The sequence below is a fragment of the Sander vitreus genome, chromosome 8 (genome assembly GCF_031162955.1).
Source record: "Sander vitreus isolate 19-12246 chromosome 8, sanVit1, whole genome shotgun sequence".
NCBI lineage: Eukaryota > Metazoa > Chordata > Actinopteri > Perciformes > Percidae > Sander > Sander vitreus.
The window spans coordinates 5,562,535-5,584,740 of NC_135862.1; the positions used below are offsets into that span (position 1 = coordinate 5,562,535).

General features: G+C 40.3%; 1 protein-coding gene across 1 annotated transcript; it reads left to right on the top strand.

The window, feature by feature from the left end:
• Positions 1 to 3: 3 nt before the first annotated feature.
• wnt2 (wingless-type MMTV integration site family member 2) lies at positions 4 to 22,019 on the top strand. The gene is made up of 5 exons (XM_078256497.1): positions 4 to 490; positions 1,546 to 1,766; positions 5,784 to 6,061; positions 6,787 to 7,051; positions 17,751 to 22,019. Exons 1-5 carry the CDS (start codon positions 408 to 410, stop codon positions 17,954 to 17,956), a joined length of 1,053 nt encoding a protein of 350 aa, XP_078112623.1. The 5' UTR covers positions 4 to 407; the 3' UTR covers positions 17,957 to 22,019.
• Positions 22,020 to 22,206: the final 187 nt, after the last annotated feature.

Consider the following 22,206-nt stretch of genomic DNA (forward strand, 5'->3'; position numbering starts at 1 on the left):
CGGAGCTCCGGTCTGGACGCGGGCCAAGCCTGTCTGGTGTCAAACCAGCCTGAACAGATACTCTCAGACGTCTCATTTTTTCACCTCATTCCTGAGACGGGACTCAGCCCACCCCTTGTGTAAAGCAATTTAAACCTGATAGCACATCATCTCCACTGAAAATATTTGCTGGACTATTAGACGGTCGCGCTTTACTTTTTCCTCATAAGCACTTTACCACCGTGCACAGCCCGAGCCGGTCATGGCTTTTACGCGCAAAGCTCCGTCCTCCAGCTGTCTGTGATATCTTTTTAATCCAAGCTTGATTTGGAGATTCAACAAGTTCCGACTTCTCTAATGTTTTATAGTTTTCTTTTATCCGTGGAAATGCTCCGTCCAGATCCATAAAGGACCGACGTTTGTTTAATATGAACTTATTGCCAAGTGGAATATGTTTTTATTTATCTGTAGCAATCTGCTGGCTGACGGCCGAGGTCGATACGTCCTGGTGGTAAGTAGACCTACTGTGCATTGTTTTTACATATTTATTTAAATGCAAAACCCCACGCGCTAAATGCATGGCTTTCTCATTAACACGTTGTAACGCGACGCGCAAAATATAGCCTATACGCTTCAAAACGGTTAATGTTGAAATTAATCTGTCTGCAGTAAAATGTGATTTATGTGAAATTATCTCGAGTATGTTTTCCTTCTTTTGATTTTTATGTGTAAAATGTTTGAATTACCTCCAAAACGGTTTCATAATTCCTCTTTTCCCTTAGTTCATTAGACATTTCCCAGAGATTGAGTAATGAAAATCCCCCCCAGGGTTTAAATAACTATTTTTTGAAATACTGAAGTTGAAGACTGAATATTTGGACAGATAAGTTTACAGCATAAAGTCATTCGATATCATTTAATTTCTTTTTATTTGCTGACTTTCTCTTGAATGCTGTTTTTCTCTTGAATCTTTAATGAATATTTGCAAAGGTTCAAATTCCAAACCTCAAACTGCCTGTGATACTGAGCAGCTATTTAGACAGATAATTTTCCTCAATTCCTTTTCTCTTGTTGCTCTGGTCTTTAATCGGTGAGGGAAATCCCTGCAGCCTGCAAGTGTTCAAATTCCCTGCAAGTCTTTCATCACCTGGTTCTGCAGGTACATGGGAGTGTGGACTTGTTCAAAGTGGTTTCAACACAAGTTTCATAAGAACACACTTCTTTCTTTTTTTTTTAAATTTCATTATCTTTTTCTATTTCTGCAGAAGATAGATGTCTGACTACCCTACAAAGCTTTAATGTCTCTGCTGTGCAGGCATATATTGAGTTATTTGCACTTTTGTTGATAGAATAGATTCATAATGTCCTTTAATTTCTGTCTTTAAGATCAATGAGAGAACTCGGTGACCAAAATTAGTTTTACTGTTACATCCCTCTGCCTGTCCAGATGTTTTTAAACACTTTTTTTACCCCCAATTTCACAATTTTTAATTTCTTAATTAAAAGGTTTTCCAAGATGTTCATCAAGTGTTTGGCTCTCTATCTGTCTGCTGCTCCGCTCTGCAGGTACATGGGCACCCTGGGTTCCCAGGTGATGTGCGACAACATCCCTGGACTGGTGAACAAGCAGCGCCAGCTGTGCCGCCAGCACCCCAAAGTGATGCAGGCCATCGGGGCCGGGATGAAGGACTGGATATCAGAGTGCCAGCACCAATTCCGAAACCACCGCTGGAACTGCAACACCACGGCCAGGGACCACAACCTGTTTGGACGCCTGCTGATACGCAGTGAGTGGAGGGAATGTTAGATCCGGAAGTGGGGGACTTATCTTACTTTAGCCTAAAAAAAAAAATAAAAAAAATAAAAAGTCACATTTTAAATGAAAGGAAGTTTTAAAAATCATTATCCTGGGGACAGCTGGGAGAGACTGTCCTTAATCTAGAGGATCTGAAATCAAACCAGGAAGCAAGTGTCCTTGAGCAAGTCACTGAGCCTCAGGTGGACAGGCAAGAGAAAAATTAACATTTAAACCTGTTGGGGTTTTGAGGGATTAGTAAAAAGGGTATTGCATCATTTCCCTGCAAGTTGTTATGGTTTAGTTACTTCAAATACTTGATATCATGTCCATCTTAAATACCAGCCTCACTTTGTCTCCATTAATTATGTGTGTATACATCAAATGAAAGTTACATTTAATTAAAGGCAGTTAAATGATCCTCTATAGTCTCACTTTAGTATTTTTGTTGGAAAATGCTAATGATAAGATGCTGTGGTTTACAGGTGTCATCTCTAAATGAATTATAAGTCAAATTTGATCATTGCTCACCCCCGCGGTAAATGATATAGGATGCAGAGACTAGGTACAGAAAGTAATATTCATGATATGACTTCAGGGGCTGTCGCTGCCTTAAACACTGCACGACTAGGAATAGAAAGTTAGTGGCTGGATTGTCTGCAACAGTATCTGCTGGGTCGTGTTTCCAGGTCATTGTGTGCTGCTGGCACCTTTTGGAATTGAATCCCTGCATGGTTAGCAGCACACTGATCTGTTTGCAGTAACAAACATGTTGCCTTAACTTAACGCTGACAAATCTAAACAATTGGTTGGTTTTCAAAGTGTTGATTCACTGAGGTTTTCTGGGGAAACTGATAGTTCCCTCGCAGATATGTTCTTCTTTTTTCCCCCACAGAGGTGGAATCGCATTCCACACCTCGTCTAACTTTACAATTGTACATTTATCACATTGGTGCAGCCGACTGGTTTCTCTGTCAGTGTGTTCTTGTGTTGGGGGGCTAACATGCTACTCAGTACTTTGTTGTAGTAATATTATGACTTCTGGTAAGCAGATTTAGTGCTGAAAAGATATATCAGTGGAAGAAAAATCAATTGGCAAATGTTTTGATAATTAACTTTTTAAGTCATTTATCATGATAAAATACTGTATAATTACGATGAGAACACTTTCTGGTTCCTCCTTGGATACTTGTTTATTTTTATTTTATGTCTCTGGCTTTTTGACTGTTGGTCCGACTAAACAAGCAATCTGAAGACATCACCGTGGACATTCTTCGCTATTTTCTGACATTTTATAGATGAGAATAAAAAAAAGAATCCACAGATGTTTGTTTTTTTACGATAATTACATTAATTAATTGCAGGTTTATACAATTTATTATTTCAGTGTTGATGGTATTAATAACTAGTTAAAAAAAAGTTTACATTTGTATCTGTTTGATTCCGTTTCATCACAGTGATGTTTATGTTTCAGCTACTGTCTCAGTTAGCTAATTACTCTCCACTCAGCTCGTTCAAATGAGAAATGGGAGAAATTTTGACTTTTTCTAAATAAAAGTAATCCCACCACTTTTAAGATCCACATTGGCTCATTAGCTGTGTTTATCTTCTCTGATCATTTGCAGAAGAAGAGACTTGATTCATTGAGTTTTTCAAAGTCAAGAGAAGACACAGTCACATATTTTTGGGGGGTGTAGGGGTGTAAGGGAAAATAGATGTTATAAAGAGTGTGACAAATGGCTCCTCCCGAGCAGTAATGAGAAACATCAAAGATTTAAATGATTAACGAGTATTAAGCCTTCTGCCACTGCCTGTGACAGATGTGAGCTCTGGACAGAAGCATTCTGTCAAATTAGACGTGTCACTGTGCATCTGAGCAGCTAGAATCAGTCTGTGTCTCCTGTGAGGACGTGTTATAACAAGTCATAATCTTTTTTTATAGCCAGTGGAGGATCATCAGGACCCGGCGGCCTGATGTTCCTCTCCCATGCCCTGAGATTTAACCTGCGAGGCGGATCCTTCGACTTAGTCCTTTTCATGTCGGGGGGCCTCTAATCAGCCATGTGGTATTCAGACCTCCCAGCCGGGCCCTGGCCGTGTCACACAGCATTATAACGGCACATCGAGGCCCCGTCAGAAGCTCCTTATAGTCAATGTCAGCGGGCTAATTTCAAACAATTACACAGTTTTTTCCTCTCTGGTGTCGTGTTCTCTCAGCGTTCTCCTCATTAACCTCGTTAGGCACGCTCAACTTAGCTACTGGATTGGGACACACACACTCACTGAGATCGCTGTATGTATGTGTTATAGTTATTTAACACTAGTGCTGATACGATACCTGAGTTTCAATACCAAAACTTAATTTTTTTAATAAGAAACACTTTCTTTCTTCGTACACCAGCAGCTGTATACGAACTTTGCCAAAACAAGTCTAAGTCTATTATTGGTTAACTATCTGATCAGAGAATTCATAAAGAAGTTAAGATTTTAGTCAAGTTTGTTTAGTTAAGAGTGTGTTTTCATTAATATGTCTTGCAATTAAAATAGTCAATTGGCAAAAGCATTAACATTTAAAGGTGCAGACTTATAAAAACTAATTTTCTGTCATATTTGCTGAAGCTGACCCTATGTTCCAGTAGAACTACATGAAACAGGTAAAAAAAAAAAAATCTGGCTCCACCTACAGCCTGTAGTGTGATTTGCAAAAATCCACAACTCCCTGATTAGATGCACCAATCAGGGCCAGGGGGCGGTGTCTAACTGCGTGTCAATCACTGCTCATGCACACGCATTCATTCTCCCTTGTGGGGGGAGGGACTTAGGAGACCGTTTTGGGCTTTAGCAGAAAGGGGGGAGGTACTAAGAAGTTGTCGATGTTCAAAGTCCTGGATCTTCACAATCCTACCTACAGCACCTTTAAGTACTTGGTTCATCCTTTTAAAGTCATTTTTTTTAATCAAATACCAATATCAAATTGTTGTCGGTTCAAGCTCCTTTAACATAAAGATTCAGAGCTTCTCTCCTTTCTTTTATCGTTATAAACTGAATTTGTGTTCGAGTTTTTCCTGCAAAAACTGTTTTTCACCGATGCAATAAAGTCAGGGGTTCTTCAATTAAAAAAAAATTACTAAAAGCTGAAACTATGTGAATGCCAGTTCTTGTATTAATTACATTTATATCGATCTGTCTCTATCGGAAAAACTAATGTAAATGAAATGTAAATTATTAACCTTCTTAAAATCACATTTATTGTATATGATAGAGACTTGATACTTAATGGCAGATAATATAGTTTCTGGGTTGTTACTAAAATCAGTACCGTCCGTACCGGTTTAATGCTAGAGCTAATTTTGCATCTCTTTCTGACATTTTATGGATAAAACAATTTATGAATTAAAAAAGATCAGCTTATTGCTAATTAAAATCAATAATCATTAGTTGCAGCTCTAAAGATGTCATACATCCACTTGCCTTTATACACACACACACACACACACACACACTTTCCCAGCCTCAGCCTTTGATCTCTGTCAGATCTTTTATCAGTTACATGTGGAGGAAGATTTGCTGGTAAACCTTGGCTGTTTACCCAACTTGGAGGTAGATGAAGCGTTTTTATTTGATGCCTCACATGAAATAACGGCTTCCAGCAAGCAACAACAAACACGGGTCATACAGGTAGCAGCGGCGGTTGAAGCATCTCTCCGTTTGTCATGGCTTAATGTTGCCATTGTTAATGTTGGGAAACGCCAGATCCAAGATCAATAAGAGATAAAACTTTTGTGTTTGATTTGCATCTCACATCAGTGGAGTTTCAATGATGTAGAGAAGTGCACCAGTAACTACTGAATTCTTTTTTTCTTTTTATCCTGAACTTGTGGTTTTTAGTGTTCGGTCAAAGTATATGGTATCAGCCTCTGACCTCAATGTGTAGTTAGAATCTAGAGCCCTGTCTTTTGTTACTGATGTGTCCTTCCTTGTTCACAGTGTTTCATCCTCTCCCATCCAGGCAGCCGTGAAGTGGCCTTCATGTACGCCATCTCCTCGGCCGGTGTGGTTTACACGCTGGCTCGAGCCTGCAGCCAAGGCGAGCTGGACTCCTGCTCCTGCGATCCCACAAAGAAGGGCTCGTCGCGGGACGCCAAAGGCTCTTTTGACTGGGGCGGCTGCAGTGACCATGTGGAGCACGCCATGCGCTTCAGCCAGGGCTTTGTGGACGCCAAGGAGAGGAAGGAGAGGGACGCCCGGGCGCTCATGAACTTGCACAACAACCGAGCCGGCAGGAAGGTGAGCAGGCAACTGATCATCTGAACACCTGTAGGAATTACTTAAACAATTCAGTTGACCAAATGTGTTTCACAGACAGTAATTTATTCTGAAAAACTAGTTTGGTTTCAAGCAGCTGCTAAAGTTTGCAGTTCATCAGCCACTGTGGAAAAATTAAAAATCCAATTCCTGAGTTGTACAAGAACGATAACTGTACAAATCTTTACATGTTCACAGAAAAAAAAGTTAAAAGTATGGCAGTATGTTTTCATATAGTTTAACGACTCAAAGATTTTGCCAGAACCTAAACCAGCCTCAAAAGTAGAAAAGTAGAACAACACTTAAACAGTCTGTTGGTTGTTCTTTATTTGAAATGGATTATTTTACCTGCATTTAATCTTCAGATGTAGTGGTCAACTGTATCTTTCAATCTGTATATTGAGAAGGAAAAAGAGAAATCCTTTAGTCTCACTGACATCCTAACTAAACTAATCTTTGAACAAAAACTAAGCTACTATGTTCAATTTAAAATTTTTAGAATGAGGAGAAACTGGGTGAAAACCATGATGCCTTGCATTATTTGCATTCAACAGTCAGTATGGGCAACTGCTGTTGCACCTCTTGAACTATTTTTGTTACAGTTCATCACTTCAGTATAATAACTGTCAACACACAATCTTCTCTGAAGCATACTTCCTGTTCTCTTTCCCCCTCTCTCTCTCTCTCTCTCTCTCTCTCCTCGGCAGGCGGTGAAGCGCTTCATGACTCTGGAGTGTAAATGTCACGGCGTCAGCGGGTCGTGCAGCGTTCGGACCTGCTGGCTGGCGATGGCCGACTTCAGACGCACCGGCGACCACCTTCGCAAGAGGTATAACGGCGCAGTGCAGGTTGCCGTCAACCAGTACGGAACTGGGTTTACAGCCGCGCACACACACTTCAAACGACCCAGCAAGAATGACCTGGTGTACTTCGAGGACTCGCCGGACTACTGCATACGGGACCACGAGTCAGGTAAACACCCACCGAACTTGACAGAACATCAGCTCATCACACAGAGCTGTAGCGGAGCCAAAGTAGCACACTTTTTAATTAATGAACTTTATCAGTTATCAGTCAAGCAGATAATCTGCAAAGTGCCAAAAAAACAGCCGATAATCGGCAAGGGCTGATAATCGATCTATCCCTACTCTAAATGGGACCATCATTTACCAAATGAACACTATGCTGTATTGAAGAAGACTTGAAACTAGCGATTGAGACCATAAACCCGGAAAATGTTTACTAAGGTATAGAGCTGGGCAATATGGAGAAAATCAAATATCACGATACTTTTGACCAAAAACATCAATGTCGATATTGCGGCAATGTTGTAGGGTTGACAATTGGTGCTTTCACAAAAATACACTTTACTGTAGTGCAGCCTTTAAAACCAGGAAAAGACAACACTTATGTCATATTACGATATTCAAAATTTAAAACGATATCTATCCTCATATATCAATAACGATATAATATTGATATATCGCGCAGCCCTACTAAGGAAATAAATCAAATGAGAAGTAGGGTCATTTTCTTATTAACTTTTATACAATCTGACTTCTTTTTCCAATCAGTGGAGTCGCCCCCTGCTGGCCATTAGAAAGAATGCAGGTTTAAGGCACTTGCTTCACTTTTCAGACCCGGAGGTTGCCGCTTGGTTCCACTTGAGTTCTCACTTTGCCAAATGAACCAAACTAAACTGAAACACTTCAACAAACATGCTGGTCGGTGTGAACAGATTTGTCATGAGGGTTATCAAATGCTTGCTCACAAATGTTTGGTTGAATTACAAAAACAAAACCTCCAGCAGGTTAAATGTTTTTGGCATCTCAAACCTTTCAGTTACCGAACTGGTTCCAGTATGTTTTTTAATCATCTTCAGTGTTTGTCTTAGAGCTACAACAATTAGTTGACTAATTGATTAGTCGATTGACAGAAAAATAATCGCCAACTATTTTTATAATCGATTAATTTTGTTGGTTAAAGTAATTTTACTTGCATAAATGGCAGAAAATGCTGTTTTCAGCCTCTCAAATATGGAGATTTCCTGCTTTTCTGTTTTATATCATATTAAACTGAATATCTTTGGGTTTTGGAATGACAAAACAAGACATTTATAGATATCACCTTGGATTTTAAGTAACTAGAATGGACATTTTTTCACTATTTGATAGACCAAACAATTAATCGATCAAATCGTAGCAGCCCTAGTTTGTCTTGTGCCGTATCGGCTCATAGGGAGCTAGAAGTTTGCAGTTTAGTATTGAGCTGGTATTTTACATACCCAGCTCAGATTGTCTAGTTATTTTAGCGATTCATAGTTTCGAGGCAACTTGAAAACTACTATGTGCTTCTGTTTCACGGGGGAATCAAAACGAGAAGAATTGTTTATCGCTCCTGTGCATCAATAAATGTTTAAGGTTGGTGCCGTATTTAGGTTCAGTTCACAATGAATGGCTTTCCGTCATGTCTGCAGTGTGTAAACAGGGATTCATATCGGCACATTTCTTTAAACAACAAACATGTTTTACAGTGTACGTACAGAGGGAGTGGGTTCAGCTTGCATTGACTGCTCCTGCAACAGTTCCTGCAGAGTTTATGAAGCTGCTGTGAAGAAGTAACCAATTTTTTGTTGAGCTGTGTTTGTGTCAAATCAAAATTCCTGCTGCTGTTCAAAAACTTGATGCTTATCATGATGCGATAGCTTCCTGTATTTGAAGTGATTAAACTCCTGAGTAGAGAAAGTGGATCTTGAAGTTATTGTGCAGCTCCAGTGTCAGCCTGCCCTTCACACTATCTACAGTATCTCATTAGGAGTGAAACATTACAGCTCGAGGTCTGCAAGTTAGTTTTTGCTAAGAATGAAAACTGACTGTGATTTCTGTGGATACTCCTGTACGGTTATTCTGTTGACTGGTTAAATAAAACACATGAAACTCAACCTGAGGTTTCAGTTGTAAGACCGTTTTCATCAGGCCAGAAGAATGTCAAATATCGGAGCCTAGACGCTGGTTTAGACACACAGGTGTGTGTGTGTGTGTGTGTGTGTGTGTGTGTGTGTGCATGCGTGTGTGTGTGTGTGTATTCGTTCCAGAGGAGGTGGATGCCTGTCAGGCAGCAGATGATCCGTGGTGATCGGGTGTCGGCCAGTTTAAGACCCATTACACACTTCTGTGGACTGAAACCTTAGAGCACCACAGATCACTATAAATCACCACCACTGGAAACACACACACACGCCTGAGGGCACGAATGGCCAGCAGAGAGAGGTATATTTCGGGGGAAGGTTGGGTCCCACAATACCGTTTATAGTGTAGTAACAACAGCAAAGTGTTGTTACAGTCGTGTCAAAGTGAGATGCTTCTACAAAGTCTTTTTGGTTGGACACTTGCATTCAATTTGGGAAGCCCACAAATATATTACCCTCACCCCAAAAATATTTTGATGCTTTTTTAAAATCAAGTTTCTTTTTAAAGTCTTATTGGAAGTGTAGTTGAATGTGCAGGTTGAGAGGAAGTCTGCATTTATGTGTGAACCTTGTCCTATTATTTTTGTTTTTCATGGCCCAACTTGAAACAAAACGGGGTGTTTATGAAATGAAAGTGATGGTTGAACGCTTTGACTTGCACTTTGCTGTGTCATTGAGTCTCAGATGTTTGCATGTAAGGTTTATGTCTTGCTCAACGCACTTAAAGGGATATTCCACCGCTGGAAAGCTGAAAATATCTTTAAATTGGGTCACTTATGTAGTATAAATGTGAATTTCTTTTTTAAATTGGTGCCTTCTAGGTCGAGAAAAGCCAGGAAATATTTTAAAATATATAAAAACGACATACGAAACAGGATACATTTAGTGCACACACATTAGCTATATGCTCCGTAAAGTTCAGCTAAAACATACTAGCATTAGCGCTTGGTAGGCTGTAAACAGAGCCGTAAATTTGCGTGGAATGTAGAATGGTCAACATCTAACAGTCACAGTTAGCAGTTAGGTGGATACAAGCACCCCATTTCTGCACCAGTCCGTGTTAAAAAAGCCCACCTCCACTAGCTAGCTAGTCTTACCCGGTGACAGAGCCGCTACTGAGCCGTAGCTCAGCGAAGCCTGGCACAGGCGGCTGGCTAGCGTTAGTTTTCCACCTAGCTCCAACTCCTATCCTTATCCCGCTTTCTACACACCGCTGAGGATGTCCCCTTACCGGCTAGCAATGTATCCCGGTGGTACATGTGTGCAGTAGTTTGTATACACATAATTGTTGTTCTAAAATTTCCTTCAGGATGAATAAATCTGTTTCTGCTGAGAAGCTAAGCGATGATTCAAGATGGCTGACACTCGTTTTTACCTCGGCAATTTCCGTAAAAAACTGATGTCCAACCCCCTATGGGCTATGCGGAAGTACTGGCTGTAGTCCTTTGCCTCTGGAAAAATGTATACCGATGACGTAAAACGACGATTTTTGCGCCATCGGTATACATTTTTCCAGACCCACAATACAGAGATCTCCCCTCTCAGGGGGACATGAGGGAGGGAAGCACGGTCACTCAAAAATACTACCGTGTTTCTGCTGATACAAAGCTTAATGCTAAATTGATGAAGTATCCCTTTAAGTCAGAGTCAGAGGAAACATTGGATGTTGTAGTGAATCAAACCTGGGATTTGTCTGTCATGGACTCCTGTCGGTGTGTGCAGTATAAGCTATCAGTCACCGTCATGGTCTTTTTAGGCGCTAAAAGAGTTTTATGACCCTAAAATAAGACTCACTTTAACCTGCTGTTTAACATGCTAAGATATTTTCAGAAGCATGGTTTGAGTTAAGAGGTCAAGATGAGAGCGTTTTTTTTTTGTTTTTTTTGTCGTTGAGCATGGAAGTTAATTCTTGATCTTTGGGAGCTTTCAACTGCATCTCACTGTCTGCTGGTGCGGGTTCAATGTGTCATTACATCACTGTTTTTACTTTTTTAGTTATTTTGCTTTTGGATAGTGACGGTTCAGAGACAGACGGGACACATGGAGAGAGCAACAACAGGCCGGAATCAAACTAAGGACATTGAAGCTACATGGGCATCTGAACCCCTAGGCCACCAGGACACCCTTAACTCATAAAATGACCCCTAAGCCAGGTCAATTTGCCGTAAAATAACTGAATTTGATTTGTTTAACTCTAATGTAAGACTTTGATAAACTCTGTAGTTGAAACAGTCAATTAGGAGATCAATAGAGAATGAATCCGTAGCTATTTTAATAATTTATTTATCATTAAAGTCTGTTTTTCAAGCAAAAATGCCAAAGATTCTCTAGTTCCAGCTTTATAATTGGGATGATTTGATGCTTTTCTTTTGGAGCTGCAAAGATTAAGCAATTTATCGATTTTGACAATCGATTAATCAGTTTGAGTTTGAGAAAAAAAAGTTTCTTCACTCCTCTGTGACAGTAAACTGAATATCTTTTGAGTTGTAGCCAAAACAAGACATTTCAGGACGTCATCTTGGGCTTTGGGAAACACTGACATTTTCTGACATTTTGTAGACCAAACAACTAATCGATTAATCGGGAAAATAATCCACAGATTAATCGACAATGAATAATCGTTAGTTGCAGCCCTAGTTTCTTTGTTTCATGTGAAAAACTATATTTTTGGTTTTCGACAAAACAAGATGGCACCTTGATGGCACCTCACCTTGACTATAAGAAACTGTATTTGTTTTTTGTTGCTATTCTTTGGACATTTATTTGAACGATTAAGGATTTAACTGACAACATAATGTGCAATTATGAGCTGCATCCCCTCTACCGATTGTCTGAACATGGCCTCTCTGGATCCCCTAAATCCTACTGAAATAAATTCCTCCTGTAACCTCCTGATGGACCTCTGGAGGTCTTAGGGCCCCCTTTTAGGGAACAAGTAGAGGCTTCACAGCAGACATAAAGGCGTTATGTGCTGTGTACATGTAAGCAGGGTGAGGTAACACACACACACACACACACTCATTCGCCCTGGGCCTCACATGAGAACTCACTCCCTCTCTAAAGACCAATTCCTCTGGAACACACAGAGAGCGACAGGCATGTAAACGCACTCACAGCCATGACACGTACTATACATTGAATCATGCTCTCTCTCTCTCTCTCTCTCTCTCTCTCTCTCTCTCTCTCTCTCTCTCTCTCTCTCTCTCACACACACATACACACAAAAACATAAAGTCAATCGTTCTTCAAACACACACTTTGAGTTCTTCACGTTTTGTTCTTTCTCCCAACACACACACACACACACACACAAACCTCTCAAAGACATGCAAACTCACCCTCAATCATTCTGAATAACAGACTGAATCCATTCTCACAGACAGATGGACACACACACACACACACACACACACACACAGAGCCCACAGAGATAGTGAGACGGCCCCTCTGTGCCTCTTTAAAGTGTGAAATCAATTTCCCTCGGCCCCGGCGAGGCTCAGGTGCTAAACTCATCTCTCGGCGCCCCCTCATCTTAATTCAATAAGCAGACGCAGGGAGAGCGAAGGCTGTGAGGAAGACTATGGCCATGATGTCATCCCTCGCAGCGCAGCATACCGGGCGGGCATGCTGCCAGAGAGAGGGGGGGGGAGGGGCTTCAGGTCATGCCCAGACATATTACCTGGCGAGGGAATGGAGCAGAGACAGTACACATACACACAGAGTGAAGCAGAATGTAAACACGGGCAAATTCCAGAACAATGTTCGAGATGGTACTTGAAGCCAGCGCATCATTTTTTGTAAACCTTTATTTATATAGGAGAAGTCAGCTGAACACACACATGTTCCTCTTCAGTAACACTTGTGCTGCTTCGCAGTCAGACAGTAACAGTCAGCCCCACCTGCACACTGCAGCCGCAGGCCTCTGCTGGCTGAACATCTGCACCACAGCAGCTCAGAGGTTTAATCAAGCTTTCAGAATTCAAATTCAAACATCCTCAGGATTATCACAAAACTAGAAAAGACTGCAGTTAGCCGTGTTTTGTTTTGTTACACAGGGCTCCAGCTATTTTCATCATCAGCCAAGTCATTCATTGTTTAATCTACAAAATGTCAAAATAGTGGGAATGACCCATCGCATTCTTCCAGTGCCCAAGGTGACGTCTTCAAATGTCTTGTTTTGTCCAACCAACAGTCTCAAACCAACAAATGTTCAATTTACAATAATATTTTTGCAAAGAAACTCCCGCACACTGTCTAACTTGCAAAGATAAATGTAATAATTGGCAACGTTTTGGTACTAGTACTACGTAACGACGCACCTGTCTCATGTTATAGATGTGCGGAAGTCATTTTCTGTTACAATAATAGGTCACACTTTACTTGAAGGTATCTACATAAGAGTGACATGACACTGTCATGAACACATGACACTGTCATGAACGTGTCATAAACATTATAAACAAGTCTGTTTATAAACGTTTATGACATAACGCTTCTTTTAGTAAGTGTCTTTCGGTTTTTGTCATGACAAGTTAGGGTTAGAGTTAGGGTTCATGTGTCACGAGTGTGTCATGTGTTCATGACAGTATCATGTCACTCTTATGTAGATACCTTCAAGTAAAGTGTTGCCCAATAATATTTAAAAGAAGAAGAAAAAAGAAGCAAAAGCTTTAATTTGAGAAGCTGGAAGCAGTGAATGTTTGCCGTGATTATTCTTAAATACTAACTAAAATGATTAAATGATTGTTAATTGTGGTGTCTTGGTGCTTGAGGGCGTTGAGGACACTGACCATGTTGTTGTGAGATCCTCGGTTCCGGTCCGGCACCACGTTGCGTGTCTTTTCCCATCTCACTTCACTGTATGTCAGCTCTCCGCTGTCTAATAAAGGCAGAAAATGCAATATTGTTCATTTTATGTTGATCAACTAATGCATATGAGGTTTTAATGAGGTGTGGTCTGATTCTGATGGGGGAGTTTCTTGCAGTCAGCTTTTTACTGTACTGTGTGACATAGTACAGTATGTGTGATTATTATACTGTATATTCTTTATAGCTACATGTGAAAACTGCGATAATGGTAATCAGGTGTGTTTGGAACTTGCTGAAGTTTACAGAAATGTGTGACAAAAGACAAAATAATATTTAAATATTCTAGTTTTTATCTAGTTTCATGAAGACTGTAGCTACTGCTTAACTCAAATTGAACAATTTGAAACACCTCTGAATCGATGCAATGGAAATTAATAGAAAACAAAAGAGTGTGTACAGCTGAATAATTAATGTGCTCAAATAACTTAATTTGTGCAACAATTAACCAAACACAATGTTAAATCATATAAAGGGTAAAAGGGTGTCAAATAATCGTCTCATCTAAATGAGATGCTTGGATTTAGTTTATAAAAATGTTGTGTCCTTAATTCTTGACATCCTAAACAAATGTCAACAATATTGTTTCATGTTAGGTTCTGTCAATTTGTGCACATGAATTATTAATCAACACAATGACACATCGTGAAAGGCCGAGCCGGAGTCCATTTATACTCTACGAATCACACAGATGCATCAGAGCCTCTGGCCTCCAGGATGATAATGTTCATAATGAGTCACTTTTTGTTGAGACTTTATCTGAAAGGTGCTGATTCCACAGTCTTATTGTACTTGTGATCAAGGAATGGGTTTGTTTTTAACTCGACATAACAAGGTTTGTTTTTCCCGTGACAGAAGAATAATCATCTGGACACGATAACCCAAACTGTCTTGTTAGGATCATTCAGAGGTGTCAGAAGTATTCACATTCATTACTTAGGTAGAAGTATAGATACTAGGGTTTAAAAAGACTTCTGTAGAAGTTGAAGTATCAAGCTTTTTACTCAAGTAAAAGTGTAAAAGTACTGTTTTCAAAACTACTTAAAGTATAAAAGTAATGTGAGGGGTAAAAATTAGCTGGTGGTACTTGGGTGCGCAGAGCTTGCCGCACATTCAAAAGGAGTTGTTTTTGCATCCAACCATTTCGAAAAAATGGTTCCAGGTACGGCCAGGGATGTAGAAGGGTTGGCTGGTCTTCCTGGTGACCAACCTCCTCGCTGGTGCTTGGTTGGGACATTTCGCTCGAGTTCACAGTGGTCTCTGCCACAGACATCTTTTTTGAACGATGACAAGCCAGAATGAAAACGGTCTGCTGTAAAATAATTACTCCAGTAAAGTATAGATACCCAACATTTCTACTTAAGTAAGGTAACAAAGTATTTGTACTTCGTTACTTGACACCTCTGGGATGATTAGATTAAAACGGGAGATTCTGATGAACACCGGCACTCACAGATGAATAGTTTTCTTATTTATTGTGGGCAAAACCAAACTTGTTTTAGCTAGAAGCCGTTGTCAACATACAGCTCAGTTTAATCAATCCTTTGTCTTCGCTGACACATTGGTAACCTTGTAGGGGTTCTCTGCCTTTTATTTTTGCTTCCCCTTTTTCTCCTGTTTAGTGCTCAGTTAGGGAGCTTAGTATTGTCTTTCTGTTTAATTCTGTAGACCAGTTGAGTTTTTATTTTCTAGTTAGGGTCTCCAAGGCCAAAATATTAAACAAAAAGCCTGAACTGATACCTTATTTGCTTCCCTTTCTGGTTGTTAGTTGGTTTATCTCTGTTAATAATGACCCTGTAAATAAAAGGCATTCATTGTTACACTTAAGGTGTTTCAGCAGACTTTTTCTTGGTTTTTTGCAATGGTTTTGGGTAAACTTTATGTTACTCCTTATGTTCCCCTAGACCAGGGGTCTTCAACCTTTTTTTAAGCCAAGGACCCCTTAACTAAAAGAGAGACAGAGCAGGGACCCCCTACTACAAATATTGTATAAAATGAAGTTTCATACTAAACTGGGCCTACAATAACGTGTAGGGCGGCCTAAACCCTTATACATACCTTTTTAGTGCATAGAATACTAAGCTATTAAAATAATAATTGTTGGCATGATTTTATAAATAATATTTTAATTCTCATCATAAATGTGGCACAGTGAATCCTTTGGGATGAACTGTATCTGTGGATGGCTACCTTAGTGACAGTGATAGCTTCTAGCCAAAGCGCGTTCAGATTTGGCCACAATAAATAGGAAGACTATTTATGTGAGTGCCAGTGTGCCATTACTTTGCCACTACTGTGCACTCGATACACTATTCAAGATTTGGAGCTGTGTGCGCGTTGCTACGTTAATATTGCTTTCTGAGACATTCTCTGCTGGCTGTGATGTTGCTCGTATTTAACATCAACAGATAAAAGTCCCTGAAACATCTCTGTGGAGGACCAATGGTGTGTCAGCAGTTAGTTTACAGTTTATCCTAGATCATGATCACATCAGAATTACATTTTTCATTTTTGTTTACCAATTATCTTCTCTCTCAGTTAATTATTTGGTCTATAAAATGTCAGAAAATACTGAAAATTGCCCATTACAGTTTCCTAGAGTCCAAGGTGACGTCTTCACATTTTCAATTTCTTTGAATGTAAGACTCTGAAAAGCAGTTAATTCTCACAATTGATAAAATCAGAACCATCAAAAATTTACTTTTGGATTTTCAAAATAGTTGCTGTTTTCGTCAACAACAAAAAAAAAAAAGACAGGTTGGGTTTTGTTTGATCAAGGTTCAAAAGTTGACATAATTCTGATGTGATCACAAGAAAGTATTAAAATATCCACAGCTACAGTATGACTATCGCAGGCTTGTATCGATTATCATAAATGAAAGTTCAGCAGCTGTTCCCTCAGTGAAACAACACCTGAAATCATAGATACAGTAAGTGTGTTTGCGGAGATAGAAAGTGAGTGTGTGGGCGGCTGGAGAATGAGGAGAAAACACTATCAGTGTGGCCAGTCTGAGGAGATGGATGTCTCCTGTAAAATGAACAGCTGATGAAGAGTGGGAGTGCCGGCTGACGGCTCCTATCATCAATCCCTCATCTCTCCTTCGTCCAACGTTCATCATCTTACTCAGCCCCCCTGTCTTATCTGTGCTGCGCTGCCAGCATTATACTCCCATTGGCTCTTGATAGCCAATTAAACTATTCTGATTGGCCACACTGCGGCTTCTGTACCGCCAAGTCACGTCCTCATTCCACACTGGAGGAACTGTGTTAAAGGGGCACTTATGTCTTAAATCCAGAGCAATTTCCCAGGATGCTTCACAACTTTTTCAGCCCGGAATAATTGTCTGTCTGGGTGTCGAGCGATTCCCCCAGTAAGTCTCATTTTGGAGAGAAATTACTGAAATGTGTTTTTGCATTTAGTGAGTGAATCTAATGTTTAAGTGGGAAATGAACTCCAAGTTAAATCCTACTGCGAAAATAATTCGGAAGAAGCACTTATTTCCCCAAATACTCCATAACACGCTTTACGTTCCCTTGATGTTATTTAACCGTTCCTCGGTTTAATAAGAACTTATTTGGTGGTCAAGCCTTTGCCCACCGAGCTCCACATTTCTGGAATACTGGTCCTAGAGGTGTTTTAAGAACAGCAAAATATTGAAGCTTTTTCTTTTTGTTGTTGTTGTTGATTCTCACCTATTTTCAAAATTCAAAATGAACACAGAACTGTACGAAAGCACAGATGGTGTCAAACATTGTAAAGTGAATGATTATAGATACGTTATTATAAATGAAAAGCCGATAACATCCTTAAATCCTCACTGACCTCTCTCTCTGCAGGGTCGGTGGGGACGGGGGGGCGGCTCTGTAACCGGACGTCCCGCGGAGTGGACAGCTGCGAGGTGATGTGCTGCGGCCGAGGCTACGACACGTCGCGCGTCAGCCGGACCACCAAGTGCGAGTGCAAGTTCCACTGGTGCTGCGCCGTGCACTGCCGCGACTGCCACCAGCAGGTCGACGTGCACACCTGTAAGGGCCAGACGTGACCTCGCCGCCACGGAATACTACTGACCGCTCACATTCAGCCAGCAGTCATACTGGGCCAGCGTGTAGAAAGCACTGCTTTTGTACTGGGCTACTGTCATCAAGCTGTAAGTGACAATCAAGGATGGATGTTCTGACTCCACGACCCTTTGCTAAGCCCGCAGTGTTTCTGCACCACACTTCCAAAATATTACCTGTCAATTAAACAGTAGGTAGTTGGGTTCTCTGTGGATGTTTGAGTATCTTTTCTTGGTTTAGCCATGTTGTGTTTTTGCTGCTCATGCTCATTACCCAGCTATTTATTCCAAACAAAACAAGAAGGTAACTCTTCTGTCTGCTAGAGCTTCCAGACTCCAGACGATCAGGGCAGAAAATGGAAGCGCTTTCATCAACATGTTATAGATTAAATGACCGGTATTTAAAAATATATATATATATATAAACACAAACTAGGTCTTACTGCCAAAAACCTGGTTTTCAAAGGCTGACTGGCTCAATCAGATCAATCCATCAGTTTTATGTTGTTTTGGAAGTACAGTACCGCCCTGAGGACTGAGAAAAAAATACACTGAAAATATATCTTAAGTTATATAATCTATTGTAGTGTTGTCAAATCGCTCAACTGGGAGAGAGAGTTGCGTTGTTCCCTGTTCAGTCTCTGAGAGTTTTAAGGCTTTTTCAACAATTTAATACAAAGCAGAATTTAAACACATCATTCGTTTGACAGATGTTTTGATGACTGTATGTATGGATGTTTTGTAAGATTTGTTTTGGTGACACCTTCCATTTAATCCGCAACCCGTTCGTAACAGAAACATCAGCGTGTGCAAGTGTTGTGCGATTCAGAGCCGGTCTTTTTCTCCCGCATGTTTTCAATTTTACGGTTCAATTTGAACTCCTCGCCAAAGAACATAAATTAGTTTTTGCCGTGTCGGGGGCTTTTTCTGTCAGTGTCTTCCAACATGGCAGTGTGTCACCCAAAACCTCTGGTTATTACCCCCCCAAACGTTCAGGCCTGCAAAAAACAAGGTGACAGGCCTGATAAGACACTCAGTTAAACTGCAACGTTTCAAAACTCGTTCAGATCTACACAAATCACACATTTTGAAACCAAAAAGGTTTGCAGCTGAGTGTTGGTTCTTTCCTGTCTGCTGGTTTGAGGGTTTCTGTTTAGCACTTTGTGGTGATTTAGTAAGTGTGATTACATGCACAGTAACAGGACAGATTTCACAGGTATTCTAGTAAACATCTTGTTCAAGTGATGTCTACAAATTAAGCTTTGTAAAATACTAAACTGGCTTTAAACTCACATTATTCTGGAGCTGTAATCAATTTAACAAACTAACTATGAACAAACTAACTATGTCTTTGGCATTCAATTAATAATGTATTCTCTTAATCACTTTCTTATGTTTGAGAATTGCATTTTTTTCCACACATTTTGCCCAAGACACAGTTCTCATTTCATCTAACTTCCAAACTCATGTTAACACTGTTAAGTTTAAGTTAAGTTACATACTGGCTAGTTCCGCTTTGCCAGACCCTCCTCCAAAGCGCGCTGGAGGAGACGGCGGCAACGGAGCAATCCCAGAAGAGGAACGTCAAGGATATAGACTACACACTGGCCAGTACCAGTACCAGTTTAGTTTAGCAAGCTGTAGCTGCTGCAGTTTTCAACACTGGTTTCACCTGCAGTCAATGACTGTCACACCTGTTTTGTTTGTTTATATTTGTTTAATGTAACACTATGGCGAAGACAAAGACTCACTCCAGTGTAGAGAGCTGCAATGATTGACTACATGAGATAAATGTCTGACAGCAAAAAAGATTTAAAAAAGAAATGAAGTTATAACTGTCATTGCCCACAAGTAGCACAGGTGTTAAAATAGCAGCAGCTATTTCCTTTCTTGCCTGTAGGTGGCGACATCAACATATCTACATCAGAGCCGTATATTAGAGAGCGTTTGGCCAACTAGGGAATCGAATGTTCTGAGCTATCCCGTTATGCGATTGGTTCCAAGCATAGACTGTATATAGAATGGACCAACAGATCCCGTTGCTCTGGACGGAGACCAGTGAAGGATATTAGAAGCACTTTTCCGGTGAGGGCTGAGCGTTACTGCGCAGCCTCCAACTGAGAGAGACGACGTAAATGTGACGTGAGCAACCTGTCTGAAAGTTGGAAGTCTTCTGGTAGCTGTGCCAAGAGAAATCTCAATCATTCCCAATCTTACAGAGACGGAGAGCGTAGGTATATGTAAGGAGATAACATAGGCACAGGCTAATTATTGCTAACTAAAATGCTAGTTAACATTAGTAATTAAACTTAAACAGCTAATGTAAGTCCAAACTGCCTGCGAGCTTCTCCTGTACTATACGGTAATTCCTCTACTGTGCGACAGTAAGTCTCGTGGTTATGACACAATCGTTAGCCTATTTTTACAAAAACGTCTGCTACGGAGCCATAACGTGAGGTACAAGGTAATGGAGCCTTTTATACATTGTCGTGTTTCTTTAGAAATAAATAATGGACAAATAGTCTTCAAATGCTTCAGATGTAAAGTTATTTGCTGTCAAAGTGACGTCAAAATGAATGGTAGTCAATGGGATGCTAACGGGATGCTAACGGCGGGTGATCGTTTGGTAGCATCAAAATGGCGCCATAGGAGGTTCGAGTTCTGAAGCGAAGCTGGTTCCGAGGTGGTCACGTGTTTCGTGGACTCCATGTTGGATACCAACATTCATCTGATTCCCATTGACATGGTGCAGGGAATAGTGGAAAAATGTAATAAATTATTTAGAAAATGACATAAATCACTGAAGAAATGCCCAACTGTTGCGCGTTTGGCTGCAATGAAAGACAGGGAAGCCCCCCGTGAACCAAAAAGGCGAAAAGTATGGGAGCTGAAGGTGAAAAGAGCAAACTGGAGGCAAATGACTACTCATTATTGGTTAGGTGTGAGGTAAATGTCAATTTCTCTCTTCGACTTATAACAAATTACATATGACCTGGCTTTAGTCCACTTGTCTTCTTAATTGTCGCTGTTAAAAGCCTCTGAATTAATGAACACAGTTAAAGATGCATTTCAGGTCATATTCCAAGCTCCGCATTTTATGGCGAGCTTCCAGGTCTAATAAAAAATGCTGTAAGGTAATATTCTGTGCATGTAAACACACTGTTAATTGTAGCCTCCAAATACAGAACACTTATACTCTCGTTAAAACATTAGGTACACAGTGAAATAAAGTTCAATTTAAACACCAGCTTATCACCGTTACAACCTGCTGTCCTGTTCCCCAAATATGTAAATCGTCCATTGTTTCTTCTCTTATTTCACTGTATTTATTTACCGTCTGAAGTGTGTTCTGTCTGAAAAGATTACTGACACGAGAGTCTGTAACTAACTGGTTACCTGTACCACTCCTCAGAATGAATGACTCGGTACATTACACACTGCATCCATATTTAAACACAAAAGCATTCAATTTGTTTAGCTTAACAGACGACCTGCTTGTTCTTGTTCAACACTCTGTAAGTGTTGAAAAATGTGATTCACACACACACACACACCGTTAAACCGGCCAGGTCTTTGTTTGTTTGTTTATGTAAATATGTGGTTGTGTAAATTCAGATCAGATGTATAGTGTATGGAAATATAATCTGTAACCAATAGGCAGACTGCACATTTTGAAACAGTAAACGCACTTCCGGCCGTGCGAGCCAATCACAGGCCTCGTACTTACCAATTGATGGCTGAGATTGGGAAATGTGGCCACATTGGTGCAGCAGATGTCCAGCAGGGCAAAAAACAACAAACACCAAACATCTGAATGCATGGGTTTCCTGTTGGAACTTTTTTTATGTGGATTTCAGCCATTAAATTGGTGAGAGACCTCTTTAAAATGTTTGAGTTTTATCTCTTTACCTACAAATCACGTATACTTGCCGGTCATTTTTCAAATGCATTCTGCACACTTTTAGATTTTTGGATGCATGTGTCCAACTTTCCAGGCACACACTGTTTTCTATTCATTTCTGTGTGGCATTAAAATCACTTAGCAAGCTGTTGAAACATGTTTGAGTTTTGTAACCTTCTCCATCAAGTCTACATTCATGTTTGTTAAAATGACATTATTGTTCCTTGTGAATGCAGGTTAAGATCAGATAGATTGTATGTTCACTCATCGATTACACGTCTGTCATGTCAAACGGACGGAACGGTAGAAAAACTTATCTTCAAGTTTCTAAAAC

Bases quoted from the DNA above. Each gene is read 5' to 3' on its own strand.
- wnt2 (XM_078256497.1), top strand. From the start codon at position 408: ATGAACTTATTGCCAAGTGGAATATGTTTTTATTTATCTGTAGCAATC. The intron at 491-1,545 runs GTAAGTAGACCT...TCCGCTCTGCAG, and splicing joins GAGGTCGATACGTCCTGGTG to GTACATGGGCACCCTGGGTT. The intron at 6,062-6,786 runs GTGAGCAGGCAA...TCTCCTCGGCAG, and splicing joins ACAACCGAGCCGGCAGGAAG to GCGGTGAAGCGCTTCATGAC.